The sequence below is a fragment of the Camellia sinensis genome, chromosome 6 (genome assembly GCF_055761805.1).
Source record: "Camellia sinensis isolate YWXY chromosome 6, ASM5576180v1, whole genome shotgun sequence".
In the NCBI taxonomy this organism is placed as follows: domain Eukaryota; kingdom Viridiplantae; phylum Streptophyta; class Magnoliopsida; order Ericales; family Theaceae; genus Camellia; species Camellia sinensis.
This window is the reverse complement of record NC_138966.1, coordinates 161,992,893-162,008,346: the sequence shown is the minus strand read 5'-3', so window position 1 is coordinate 162,008,346 and position 15,454 is coordinate 161,992,893. Positions and strand designations below refer to the sequence as shown.

At 37.9% G+C, this 15,454-nt stretch overlaps 1 protein-coding gene and 1 pseudogene across 2 annotated transcripts; both read left to right on the top strand.

The window, feature by feature from the left end:
- The first annotated feature begins 1,581 nt into the window (after positions 1 to 1,581).
- LOC114276816 (uncharacterized) lies at positions 1,582 to 14,804 on the top strand. Its single transcript, XM_082876635.1, is given in 5 exon segments — positions 1,582 to 1,650; positions 1,896 to 1,948; positions 7,996 to 9,846; positions 13,486 to 14,231; positions 14,314 to 14,804. Coding segments are annotated over 5 exon segments (3,063 nt in total). The 3' UTR covers positions 14,658 to 14,804.
- On the top strand, positions 10,301 to 11,017 carry LOC145792544 (allene oxide cyclase, chloroplastic pseudogene; annotated as a pseudogene). The gene has a single exon (XR_014331918.1). The product of XR_014331918.1 is annotated as an allene oxide cyclase, chloroplastic pseudogene (transcript).
- Positions 14,805 to 15,454: the final 650 nt, after the last annotated feature.

Genomic DNA, 15,454 nt, shown 5'->3' with positions numbered 1-15,454 from the left:
TAGGGCATTTGATTAAACTATTTCGATTTCAATTCAACGATTTCTGGTTAGGGGTTTTGAATTAGGGCATTTGATTCAACAATTTATGGTTGGGGGTTTTGATTTTTTTATTATATGTATGTATATATGTATAAGCTCGAATCAATTATAGTAGAGATGTTTGTTTATATATGCTTTTGAAGGTGGCAAGCGATTGATTATGCTCGATTGAATCACAGTACGATTTTAGTCTTCAATTTCTCCAAACGAGAGATCGCAGTTTCTCGTTGGAGTCGAGTCAGGTTGAATGCTTCCAAGGTCATCTACTTCTTTCTCTTCTTCTAAATTTTTTCCCCAATCCAGTGTAATTTCTAAAAATAATTACAAAATCATATGTGGTAAACTTTTACATTATTAATAACCTAACTTTTTTTTAAAAAAAAATTAATGAATTTGTAATAATTTTCTTAAAATACCAATTAATCTAATAATTAAGTAGTATTATATTATTATGTGTTCAACGAAGTGACTTAAGATTATCATGTTAATTGTGTTGGGAATGTTGGTAAGGGTTTGTCCAAGGACGCCAAAGCACAGAAATTGGCTTTCCAACACGGGATTGAACCTGTAAGTTTTCTTAGTCATCTCCATATAAAGACCAAAGGGGAACAACCTTCAAAGATTGGAAAAAAAATCCCCCTTATTTTATTTGTGATTACAATGAATCTCAATTACAATCATGTAGAATAAATCAACAAATTTTGAACTTTTCTTCTTTTTTTTTTTTTTGATAATTTAGATGCTAGTGTTTTCATCATGTATCCACTTCTATATATAACTTGGTTCGATGGAGTATGTGTTTGTATATTAATTGCATATCAGTTTGATAATAAATGTTGTCTCAAATTCTTTATTCTATTTTACTTAATAATTTCAGTGAATTAGGGTTTAAGCTATGTTTAGTTTATAGAAATGTTAAATTTCTATTTGACTTAATAATTTCAATAAATTTCTATGGCCCAGTATAATGTTTTGTGGAATCAATAATGTTTTTTTTTGGAATTGGTAAATTACTTTAGATTTTTGTGAGAAGGTTTCAATTATTTTCTTCAATAACACTTAATTTCTCTCAGTTTGTCAAAAGAATTGCCCAACTCTATGACTGAGGCTTCACATTGTTCATGTATTCCATTATCCGTTTAAGTTAGCACCGTTACATCAACCTTAAGAATGTGATTTCACATTGTGTTGGGCCATTTGTCTTAACATAGAATTTCCACTTTTTGTCTCTCGGTTCGTAGCATGCTAATTGATTGCTAACTCCAAGACTTCAATAGGAACAAGGGTAGAACCAAGAATTCCTAGAACAACCAAATGTAGATTAATTACATAATTCACCATCCTTGATAATTGTGTATTTATTCTGAATGCACATTCTGCCAAATGTAGAACTAATTACATAATTCACCATCATGTTAATGACACTAATTTCTTTATTTAACATATGAGTTCTGAATTTTGATGCCTATTTTTGGAGATTTATGAATATGACTATTGAATTAAAGTGGATCTGTGATTTGCTTCTCCAGCATTTGACGAAAGATGACTTCATTCTCTGGAATGCAGAAGAAGGGGCCTTTTCAACAACTCAGAGAGGAGGTGAAGAAAAAGGTTTGGCTTCTAATAAGTCCTTTAAAACCTGTTGGTTTACTAACCCAACACATACACACACCAAAGATTGATTTTGAAGGTCAGTGCAACTGAGGGACTTCTTATATAAATCTATTCTTAGATAGTTTTTCTATATGTAATTGGTCATTTAATATATTATTGTTTTCTTATGCATTATGGATTAATACTAATTTCCCTGTTGGGTGTACGCATTAATAAAAAATATGGTTTTTATTCATTCGCAGATGACAGGTGAAAATTCCAAAGATGGGGTATCTGGTTCAAAGAAGCGGAGTAGGTAAATGAATGATTTTGAATAACCAAACATGTATTTTGACTATGTTGTCGTAGGTTATGATTATATTGTGATGGATCTTATCTTGTTGTTGATACTATCAAACATATATTTTAATTATGTTGTTGCTTTATGCAAATGGACATGGAGTGTGAGTTGCTCATATAGGAATCAAGTGAGATGGTTCTGAATATGATCATGATTATTAGTTTCTTGCTACCACATCTAGAGTTGCATGTGTGCATGCTTTGATGTAGCTTTCCATTTACTGTTAATATTAATGTGATTTCTAGCAAATTATGTTCTATGCATATTGATGGTTTACTATATTAATTTAATTGAATCTAGTGTCTGAACTGCTAATGGATGAAAATATAGTAGGTAGTTGAATCTTGATTGCTTCCTTAGCTATTAATATGAGATTTTGAGTGGTTAAAAAATACAAGCATTTTGATGTGTTTATGGCATCATAAATATGTAAGTGCGTTTTAGGTTTGCTTTTGCTTGTTTATTCATATGGGCTAGAATTTAACCACACAAAGAATCAAAACACAAGGTGTAAAAGGTCATGCCTACCATTAACATTTAATTTAGCCTCGTGGAAGGGTTTCAAGTAACATTTTTGTCATTCTTTTTCAGCCTCGTGAATTCAAGGTGTTGACACCCCAGAATCACCAAACGGCGCCGGATTAGCACGAAACTTGGCACACATGACCGCCTAGGCACGAGAGACTTGTGGGAGAAGACGGGACTCAAATCGGGTTCCTGGTTTGGGAGTTAGAGGCGGATTTTGGTCTAGGCAAACTAGTTCCTTAAGAAGCTTGAATTCGAGGTGTTGACGCCCCAAAATCACCAAACGGTGTCGGATTAGCACGAAACTTGGCACAAACGATCGCCTAGGCACGAGAGACTTGTGGGAGAAGACAGGACCCGAATCGGGTTCCCGGTTTGGGAGTTAGAGCTGGATTTCGGTCTAGGCAAACTAGTTCCTTAAAAAGCTTGAATTCGAGATGTTGATGCCCCAAAATACCAAAAAGGTGTTGAATTAGCACAAAACTTGGCACACATGACCGCCTAGGCACGAGAGACTTGTGGGAGAAGACGAGACTCGAATTGGGTTTCCGATTTGGGAGTTATAGCCGGATTTCGGTCTAGGCAAATTAGTTCCTTAAGAAACTTGAATTTGAGGTGTTGACGCTCCAAAATCACCAAACGGCGTTGGATTAGCACGAAACTTGGCACACACGACCGCTTAGGCACGAGAGACTTGTGGGAGAAGACGAGGCTCGAATTGGGATCCCGGTTTGGGAGTTAGAGTCGGATTTCGGTCTAGGCAAACTAGTTCCTTAAGAAACTTGAATTTGAGGTGTTGATACCGCAAAATCACCAAACGGAGTCGGATTAGCATAAAACTTGGCACACACGACCGCCTAGGCACGAGAGACTTGTGGGAGAAAACAGGGCTCGAATCGAGTTCCCGGTTTGGGAGTTAGAGTCAGATTTCACTCTAGACAAACTAGTTCCTTAAAAACTTGAATTCGAGATGTTGATGCCCCAAAATATCAAACGGCGTCGGATTAGCACGAAACTTGGCACACACGATCGCTTAGGCACGAGAGACTTGTGGGAGAAGACGGGACTTGAATTCGGTTCCCGATTTGGGAGTTAGAGCCGAATTTCGGTCTAGCCAAAATTGTTTACTTAATTATCTTTGTAATTATGTAGTAGTTAAATTTTTATATTTTTTTGTAATTAACATATTAACACATAATTTTATTGTCATTAATAATTTTTATTTTTTGTTTTCAGATATTTCTCGAGTAGGAGTTTGCTTCTTGTGGAATGCATGCCTGTGAAGAATGCAACTAACTTTTATTTTTGCTACCCACGGAAGAATCATGAGTAAAGCTTTTGTTTTTTATTTATGTTATTTTGAATTGTGAATAACATTATGTATTTAAACATTATATATGTATTATGCAACATTATGTAGTGGGAAAATTTTGTTGATGTGTAGTTATGAATGCAAGAATATTTTTATTATGGATAAATTGTTGTTTTTATACTGGAATTTTTATATTATTATGCAGTTATTGGTTTCATTTTCAATTATTTTTTATTTAATATAGGTAATTTTCATATTTTTAATAATTTTATTGCAGGGTTTTTTTTTTTTTTTTTTTTTTTGCAACGACACTACACCGTCTCAAAAAACATTATTTCGTCGCAATAAAAAACCTTTCGGGACGGTATTTTTTGCCATCTCAAATAATCTTTTAGTGATGGCAGTATCCCATCGCAATAACAAACATTTCGTGATGATTTTTTTTTTCCATCTCAAATAACACTTTTAGCGACGGTGAAACAGTGCCGTCGCAAAAAATCTCAATTTTTTACATATTATAGGCGACAGCAGAATGCCATCGCAAAAGGCACTATTTGCCGTCGCAAAAAAATAGCGACGGCACGGTGCCGTCGCTAAAAAGTTTTAGCAACGCCCTCTATTGTGACCCCCATTTGCCGTCGCTAAAAGTTATTTGCCGTCGCAAAAAATCAAAATTTTTGTAGTGATTATCAAAGAGAATCCTATTTGGTTGACCCAAAAAAAAAAAATTCTGCTATTCTTTTTTTTTTTTTTTGGGTGAGATTTCTAATAGAAGGTCCATTTCCTTATATCTCAGTTAGACTTCATACTAGCATCCATTTAAGGCAGCTTGACTTACCAAAGTTGAAAACCAAAAATTTGTTGAGGTTTTCATTGATATGCATATGATGTTGATTTCAACCAACCCCAAAAGGCCATGTTTGTTTGGGCGGACTGTATTAGTATTCCCATGACTAATAGTCCTAGGACTACCAATCCGTTGGATTATGTATCCTATCTTAACTAATAATCAAGTTTAAAATAACTAATCCGTACTTCAATTGTTTAACCAAACATCAGATTAATAATTTTATTAGACTATTAGTCTAATCCCAAGCTCATGTCCACCCAAACAAACATGGCCAAAGTGTACAAAGATTTCAATCACACATAAAAAAGAAGAAAAAATAAAAATAAAATAGAATACAATTTGGACTTCTTCATTGCTCACTTTTGTCATGAATTTTAAACCATCATTTTCGTTGTAGTCTGTACCCAATTTTGTTGTCTGTGGGTTTCCCAAATTGTATAGTTAGATAGACATTAAAATATTATTTGAACCAAGACATGTTGCCAATCAAGCTCCACTTAAAATATATTTCTAAGAATGTAAATTCAAAAGAGTAAATAATAGAAATCAACTACAATTCCATGTGCATCATCATCATTGTTACGAGTTGATGAATTGTGATTGGTTAGTGTCCAATTAATCTATCAAATTTAAAATTTAAAATAAGAGGACTACTATTTGTCCTCGTCTTTTTACTTTGGTCCCATTTTTTTGAATTCATACCCAAAAAAATAAGTTCTCTCCATTTTCTCTTTAAGATCCTACCTTAATACGAATTATATTCCTAACCCCAAACCCTAGCCCCTAACCCTAATCTCATCCCCACCAACTCCGGCAACCACCACCGCTATCTCCAATGGCCAATCCGCAGCCCCTCTCTACTATTTCACAACCTAGACCTAGGGCTTTTAGAAATAGGTGATGGCAACAGTAGCGACTTAGGGCAGTGATAGTGGCGGTGGGTCACAATCTAGGTCGCGATAGGAAGAAGAATAAGAGAAGGAGGTGGCGGTAGCGATCAGCAATCCCCCTCCTCTGGCGGCCTTCTAGCACCTTTTCCACTGGCGGCCACTCTTCCACAACCTCCGACCACTGTGACCTCCTTCCTTTTATATTTTTTAGATTTGCGGCGAAGATCACGGCTTCGGTTGCAATTGTTGAAGGAATCAAAGTGGTGACTGCCAATTTTTTTTTTCTCTCTCTCTCTCTCACACATAGTGGCAACGATGAAGGGCTACGAAGGTGATGGTGGTCGAGATGATATTGCGAGGTTGGTGGCACTGGGAATGGCTGAAGAAGAAAAAGAAGAAGAAGAAGGAGGAGGAGGAGGAGGAGGCGGTAGCGAGGTGGAGTGAATGAGATCTGGTAATGGCGAGGTGTTGCTGGCCGAAATAAAATAGAGGTGAAGGTGGAGGTGGAGATGGGGTTAGGGTTGGGGTTGGAAAAATAGAGATGGGGTCAAAAATGGAAATTAGTGTTAGGACAAAATTGTAATAAAAAAAATATATAAGAGGTGGGGTTCCAAAAGAAAAAAATAGGAGTATTTAGCAACCTTCTAAAATAATTCTAAATTTATTCACAATATTACGTTTTAACCCATTCTTGGGACCTCGCCAACTTCATCTCTCTAAATTCTCAAAGGCCCTCTCATATTTTTGAGTCCTCAATAATAACTTGAAAATCTATGAAGATAGTTTGTAGATTGGATTTAGTTTGCCTCCAGTTGAAAGTTGAACTAAATCAGATAGTTGAGATCTCTAACTTGAAAAATTATTAAACGGAATACTTTTATTAGTATCGGTAAGAATCTTTGAAAAATTTTAATGAGCCGTAAGAGTCTTTTTTTTAATGATTCTTCCGGTCAAAATCTTCTATTTAATGACTCTTTCTTGTCAGAAACCTCAACTATTTGGTACAGTTGAAATTTCAATTAGAAACAAGTCATTCCATGTAGATTATAGTTCAAGGCCTCTAACAAATAAAAAAAATTGATAGATAGAAAAATATTGAGTAAATTATATTCACCACCCAAAATCTATGAATTAAATTTGAATTAGAGAAAGTTATACAATAGTTTCGGAGTAGCACGTAGTCATACTCACTTACAAATTATCATTTTTTATGTTTCTCATATTTTTCAATCACCCAACACAAATAATCAATATTCTACCTTCTCCACACATAATATTACTATAGAACGTCAAGTTATCGTACTCTGCAGCTATCAAATAATTATCCATTAAATATTATTATTTTTTATAATAAATTTGTTTATGGTTTTGTTGCGAATAACTTTATTCCTACCCGATGATTTAATTTCTGATTTATTGCCGCCCACAACTAGGCAGTAGTATGATTATTGATTACATCATTCAAATCCCCATCCAAGAAAGGAGATTTTTTAAAGTCTTTTTCTCTCCGGTTAATCTGTTAGGATCGTTTGATTAGAGCAATTCACACTCGCCGATTAAAAACAAAAATAAATAAACAAAGTCAGACTCGCTCCTTTATTTTTTTTCTTCTTTTATTTTTGTTTTGCTTTGTTCATCACGTATTGTTTTGTTTTTGTTTTTTTTGTAACTTCTACTGAAATAATTTAAATAAATTGATTATTTAAAAGTTTAGAGAAAAATATTTTGAATTCTTCTTTATGATTATCAATTTTTATTTATTTATTTATAATAAGTTGCACCAATTTATTTATTTTTTTGAATAGCGAAAAGAATTTTATTGAACAAATCAACGTGCAAGATAAGAATATCAATACAAAGGGTGAAGAAGTATCATAGCAAAATTAAACGATTCCAACTAAGTTGGCATCAAAGACCTCCACTGCTCAAATGTAGCTATTTATTGAGAAAATTTCATATTAGTACAAGTCTTAAAAAATAATTATAAATAAGTAATAAATTTTATAAATATTAATAATTCAAATCATAAATCTTTCAATGAATCTGTAATAATTTTTTAAAATTTCAATTAATGGTAATTTCCCCTTATTTATTTCAAGATAATTTTGTAACTAATATATCTAAAAGTTATTATGTTACCTGTTAGTTTATTATTAAATAATAATATCTCAAATTAAAAATAAGCCGTAATGTATTAATTGTATCAGTTAATAAGTAATATTTTTTTGGTTGAACCGATATATGCCTCGCCATCGAAAATTCATGTTGACTGACATTGATCATCAATTCTATGATCATATTTGATTCATAGATTTGAAAAATATATATATATATATATATAAAATGTGTAAAATATTAGTGAATATGCAGTTATATTTCTATTCGGTTTGTCCTACCCATAAATGAGATGAGATTTGCCTTTAAGTTCTAACAAAAAAGCATTTTGTGTTTCAGAAAATCAAAAAGCCACCTCGGAGCAAACCAAACCTCTGCTCCACAGCAATGACCAAGCAAGTAAAACATTCAGCCTGTTTGCTACCTTTTTGCTAGTTTCTTTCCTAGTTTTGCTTCCTTTTTGCAATGCTCAACCATCGCCAAACTCACAAGCTGAGGCACTTCTCAAATGGAAACAAAGCATAGCCAACCAATCAATCCTCACCTCATGGGCCATTAAAACCAAACTCTCAAGCTCAAGCCACTGCAAATGGCTTGGAATAGCCTGCAACAATGCCAGAGATGTGATCGGACTAAATCTCGCTTACACGGGCCTAAAAGGTACGCTCGAGCGCTTAGACTTCTCTTCTTTCCCTCAACTTCTTCACCTCGATCTCAAAGTAAACCAACTCACTGGCACCATACCAATCACCATAGGCCTCCTCACAAACCTCCAATTCCTTGATCTCTCCACAAATTCTTACACTGGCATTTTTCCATTTTCTGTTGCCAACCTTTCCCTGGTTGTCGAGCTAGACGTGTCGCGAAACATGATCAGTGGTGAGCTCGATTCGGGCTTGTTTCCTAATGGAACAGAAGGGGCAAAAACCGGGCTTTTTAGCCTCCAGAGGCTACTCATCCAAGACACTAACATGAGTGGTTATATTCCGTTAGAATTAGGGAATTGTAAAAACTTGACTCTTATTGCTTTAGATGGGAGTCATTTCTTTGGTGCAATTCCTAGTTCTTTGGGTAATTTGAGTGAGCTAACCGTTTTGTGCATGACAGAAAATCAACTTTCCGGGGAAATTCCCTGGAATATTGGTACCTTGACTAAATGAACTGATCTTCGCCCGTTTAAAAACTGGTTATTTGGTTCAGTTTCTCAAGGAATAGGAAACTCGTTGGCTTTGACAACCCTTCATATAGCCGAGAACAATTTCACTGGTCACCTGCCCCAACAAGTGTGTCGATATGGGAAGCTTGTGAATTTCACAGCTTCCTATAACAAGTTTAGTGGTCCTATCCCAATGAGTCTAAGAAATTGCACAACCTTGTTTAGAGTTCGACTTGAATATAACCAACTAACCGGTATTCTTGACCAAGATTTTGGTGTATATCCGAGCCTTAATTACATCGACTTGAGCTATAACCGGCTACAAGGTATGTTCTCACCGCAATGGGGAGAATCCAGGCATTTGACACAGCTGAGAATTGCCGGGAATATGATTGTTGAGAAAGTCCCCGAAGAAATCGTTCAGTTGAACCAACTGGTTGTTCTTGACCTTTCTTCTAATCAACTTTCTGGGGAAACACCAGTACAACTTGGAAATTTAACTGAATTAAGCTACTTAAGCTTAAACGCTAACAAACTTTTCGGTCAAATACCCTCACAAATTGGAGCATTGTCCAATTTGGGATATCTGGATCTATCACTGAACATGCTAAGTGGTCCAATTCCAAATCAAATTGGGAATTGCATAAAACTACAGTTCATGAGTTTGAACAAGAATGGCTTGAATGGTTCAATCCCAGACCAGATTGGTTATCTTGTAGCCTTACAAACTTTGCTTGATTTGAGTTACAATTCACTCACTGCAGAGATATTGTCCGAGTTTGGAAAGCTTGTAAATCTTGAAAATTTGAATCTCTCCCACAACAATCTCTCTGGTTCCATACCCAATTCTCTAGTTGACATGGTTAGCTTGTCGTTCATTGACTTGTCCTACAATGATCTTGAGGGTCCTCTTCCTAATACCAAGGCCTTTAATTCTTCTCTGAAATCTTTTGCTAATAACAAAGATTTATGTGGTGAAATCCAAGGATTGAGGGCATGTAACATGTTAATGTAAATTGTAAAAGTAAATACTACCACCCACTCCACCTACCACCTCCACTACCACCTTCACCTACTCCCAAATCCTCTCCTATATAAATCCTTATAATATACATATCAATCAATACATCAATCAATAATACTACAATTTAACATGGTATCAGAGCAGGTTTAGAACCTAATATTTTCGCTTCACCGGCGGGCGGCAACCTCACCTTAGCCGTCCGCCGGACCTCAACCAATTCCGCTAAAGTTTTCTACACATACCTTCACTCTCCTACTCCGGCCCCTGAAATCGGCGCCGACTCGCTCTCTCCGTCCCCTGAATCAGGAACCCCGGAGACTCCTTCGCCGCCGCTTGAATCCCACGCCGCCGCTGCTGAAGACGGTGTCGGAGACCGACGACCTCGTGAAGCCGAGGGAGATCACTCCTCTCTTCCACAGAAACCCTCTTCGACCCAAACGACCTCCTCAGCCTCTTCAGTCCCCAGCAAAATCATTTTTATATTCTCTCTCTACTTCATCAACACCAATGGCTGCCTCTTCAACCTCTGCCGCTCTCAGAGCCATCTCTTCCTCCGTCAAGCTCCCCCCAACCACCATGACCGCCACTTCACCTTCCCAAAAACTCCTATCCTTCAAGCTCTCCAACCACCTTTTCTTCCAAAACCCCAGGCTCACCACCACCGCCGCCCCCGCCTCCACAAGATCATTCACTTGCAAGAGCCAGAGCTACCCCTCAGATCCTTCAAGACCCATTTCTGCTAAAGTTCAAGAACTGTGTGTGTATGAGATGAACGAGCGAGACCGTGGAAGCCCTGCTTACCTTCGATTGAGCCAAAAAAAAAAAAAAACTGTCAATTCCCTCGGCGATCTCGTCCCTTTCAGCAACAAAATCTATTCCGGGGACTTGCAGAAGCGGTTGGGAATAACGGCCGGTCTGTGCGTGCTGATCAAGAACGAACTAGAGAAGAAAGGAGACCGGTACGAGGCCATATACAGCTTCTACTTCGGAGACTACGGTCACATAGCGGTTCAGGGGGCTTCCCTGACCTACGAGGACACGTATCTCGCTGTGACTGGTGGGTCGGGCATCTTTGATGTTCTCCCTCTCGGTTTCTCTCTCTCTAAAGACCCACCCACTCACATTTTTCGAATCTCTCACTCTCTTTCCTAACTGACCAGGGTTTTGACCACCTCATTTCTCACACGTCCTCTTCTCTCACTCACTTTTCTTTTTTTTTAATCACACCCATTCACCGCCTAACTTTTATTTTTTATTATACAAATTAATTGGTGCTCTCTTTTTCTTCATTATTATATCTTCATCATCACCATACTTATCATTTCATCTCCATCTCCATATTTTTTTATTATTATTCGATTCCCTTACTTTTCACAAAAAAAAAAAACAAAAAAAAACAAAAAAAAACACACAAACAAACAAACATTCCTCATTCCACAAACTCATTTTATTCATGTCGGGGCTCACCCCGATCACCATTTTACACCAAAAAAAAAAAAAAAAAAAAAAAAAAAACAACAACAACAACAACGGCTTTATTTTCTTTTCTGCAGACGGCTACACACCGACATCCCTTCTCTACTCTGCCGCCGGTCTTTTCTTTTTGCCTCCATCCTGGGCAGCCCTTGACGGTGTTGCCTCCATGTTTCCCACTCCACTGGGCACGATCACTACTCCCTGCTCCTCCACTGCAGCATATGGCGGACCTCCAAATCGGAACATCACGGTGGCCTTCCGCTTCAGCTCCTTGTTTTCTGCCTTTAGCACGCTTATCTCTGCTCGCGCATCCTTATACATGCGTTGGAGCAGAGCCAGTTGGGAGTTTAACTGCTGCACCTCATTTGTCCTACTTTGCAGCCGGTGCGACAAGTTTATAACCGCCGTCATGGTTTCCACACATGACTTCAACGTATACTGATTGGCCTCCACATCCGACTGCACCGCCATTTTTTGCTCCACAGACCGCATCGGAAAGTTCAACGGAGCAAACTCCGGGGCGCTTGGTTGAGGTTCCAGTGCCACCGCACCAGTTTTCTCTCTTGTTGACTCGTTGAGGTCTGGAAAGAGAGTGAGCAGACTCCGGGAAGACGAGGCCATTTTCTGGGCACCAGCGTGTTACAGAATATCTCTCGCAACAGAGTGTTACAGACTATCTCTCTCAGCAAAACGAAGAGTTTTCCAGAGGATTTTCGCAGGTTTTTTGTCTCAGCCTCTGCCTCGGCCTCAGGTTCCGTCTTGGTTATATAGCCAAGGCAGCCACGCGCATCATGCGCCGCTCGGTGCTCGCCGACAAACTGACACGCCTTTTCATGGCACGCCTTTTGATAAATTGGGCACGCCTTTTGATGGCACGCCTTTTGAAAGATTGGGCACACCTTTTGAGGGCACGACTTTTGAGGGCTCGATCTCTACATCCCTGTATATCTTTTGGGCAGCCTATATACACACTCATACAGTGTCTTCTACACCGGTCAGCTTTATCAATCCCTTTGTTTCAACCTCAAATAGGTTTCTACCTTCACACCTATTTGAGTTTGAGGGGGGGTTAGACACAGTATCATGTATAAGTCGCTCATGGCGCACTGTGCATCACCACAACCTCTGCTACACCGGTCCGACATGACCCCGTAAACTGTCTTCTACAACGGTCCGACATGACCCCGTAAACTGTCCTGCTACAACGGTCCGACATGACCCCATAAACTGTCTTCTACAACGGTCTGACACGACCACACAGTGTCTGCTACAACGGTCCGACATGACCCCGTAAACTGTCTGCTACAACGGTCCGACATGACCCCGTAAACTGTCCTGCTACATCGGTCCGACATGACCCCGTAAACTGTTTTCTACAACGGTCCGACATGACCCCGTAAACTGTCTTGTTACATCGGTCCGACATGACCCCGTAAACTGTCTTCTACAACGGTCCGACATGACCCCGTAAACTGTCCTGCTACAACGGTCCGACATGACCCCGTAAACTGTCTGCTACAACGGTCCGACATGACCCCGTAAACTATCCTGCTACATCGGTCCGACATGACCCCGTAAAATGTCTTTTACAACGGTCCGACATGACCCCGTAAACTGTCCTGCTACATCGGTCCGACATGACCCCGTAAACTGTCTTCTACAACGGTCCGACATGACCCCGTAAACTGTCCTGCTACAACGGTCCGACATGACCCCGTAAACTGTCTTCTACATCGGTCTGACACGACCACACAGTGTCTGCTACAACGGTCCGACATGACCCCGTAAACTGTCTGTTACAACGGTCCGACACGACCATACCGTGTCTTCTACAACGGTCTGACACAACCATACAGTGTCTCCTATCCCATTTTTAATTTTATTTGTCAGCTTATTTTTCTGTTTTGTTACTCTCTCCAAACTCAAGTTGGCTAGTACCTATCCTCCTTGAGTTTGAGGGGGGCTGTTAATGTAAATTGTAAAAGTAAATACTACCACCCACTCCACCTACCACCTCCCCTACCACCTTCACCTACTCCCAAATCCTCTCCTATATAAATCCTTATAATATACATATCAATCAATACATCAATTAATAATACTACAATTTAACATAACACATCATTATCTCCCAAAAATAGTAGCCAAAAAAGGGAACACTCTCGTATGGTTGTTATTATTGTCACCTCTTCCATTTCCTTACTATCGCTCATATTTGCGGTTGTTGGGATCATTGCACTTTACCGCAGAGGACGCCAAGGGAGTGTGCAAGAATACAAGTCCCAATCGAGGAATGAAAATCTCTATTCAATTTGGAATTTTGATGGGAGAGTAGTGTATGAGGACATTATCAATGCCACAGAAGATTTCAATGATGAGTACTGCATTGGGGTGGGAGGGTCAGCAAGAGTTTACAAAGCTAAGCTACCAAGTGGCCAAGTTGTCGCGGTTAAAAAGCTTAGCACCACAACCGAAACCACGGAGATTGAGGATCGCAAGAGCTTCATGAATGAGATAGCGACGTTAACAGAAATAAGGCACCGGAACATTGTGAAACTCTATGGCTATTGTTCTCATGAAAGGCACAAATTTTTGGTTTATGAGTTCCTGGAAAGGGGAAGTTTGGCAAATGTGTTGAGCAGTGATAAGGAGGCAAAGGAGTTAGATTGGTTCAAGAGGGTGGAAGTTATTAGAAGTGTGGCTCATGCTTTGTGTTACATGCATCATAGTTGCATGCCTCCAATAATTCATCGTGACATATCGAGCAAGAATGTTTTGTTGAACTTGGAATTGGAGGCTCACGTCTCGGATTTTGGCACTGCGAGCTTTTTGAAGCCTAATACCTCACGTTGGACCTCAGTTGCAGGCACATATGGATATATCGCACCAGGTAACTTCAATAAATTCATAAAAATGACATCAGTTCCTTTTATCAGTGAAATCTAACCATTTTATTTGGTTTTTTATTGCAGAGTTGGCATACACAATGGCAGTGACAGAAAAATGTGACGTGTATAGCTTTGGGGTTTTGGCAATTGAAGTTTTGATGGGATCACATCCAGGGGAACTTATTTCAAGCCTAAAATCATTGGTTGATCAAAGAATAGAACTTGAAGATGTGTTAGATCGTCATCTCTCGCCTCCTTCTAGTCAAAAAATTGAAGATGAACTGAATTCCATATTGAAGCTAGCACTGTGGTGCTTATGCGTTGATCCACAATCGCGACCTACCATGAGTGCTGCATCTCAAGTGCTTGAAATAAAGGCTGGTGATCACTGGGTGCTAAGCAACAACAATCAACCTTGGGCAAAGTAAATTTTAAATTTGAATAATTAAAAATGTGTCATTTTGTAATATGTGATGATTGTATGTTTGAACTATGTTGATTCTTTACATTTTATCTTATGCTTTGAGAGGAATTATCCCAGTGTATAATTTTCTCAATAAAATTTTAGATAAAAAGGGATAAATTTATAAATCTATTAAAATCAAGGAAAATTTACCCATAAGTCCTAGTTTTTGAAACGTTGAACCATTTAGTCCTAAAAGTTTTCTTATGCTCCATTTAGTCCCATTTTTACATCAACATGATGTGAATGATGTAAATGATCTGATGTTTCATTCTATAATTTCAAAATTTATTGAAATCTGATGAACATTAAATGTTTTTCATCCTATATTTTCAAACATTATTGAAATTTGATGAACATTAGATGTTTGAAATCCAATGTTTGTAACATGACTCTGATGTTATTAACATTGTATCTGATGTTATTAACATTGTAATAGGACCTTTCAGTCTATAAGAAAACTTTTAGGACTAAACAGTGCATAAGTTATTAATTTGGGATTTATTGGTGCATCCCCCTAAAATCAATTCAGCAAATGGTCTTTAATCAAGGATTTTTTTTTTTTCACTTTTTAAAATTTTTTTCATTTTATAATTTTTTTTTTTATTAGGGGAAATTTTTGTTTTAATGGCATTAGTTCAAAAAGTGAGTCTTGCTACAATTTTTATTTGTACCCGGCACAGATCGATTTGAACTTCTATAAAAATTACAATTATTTTAAATTATTTTAATTACCCAATAATAAAGTGGGTGGAGCCACAC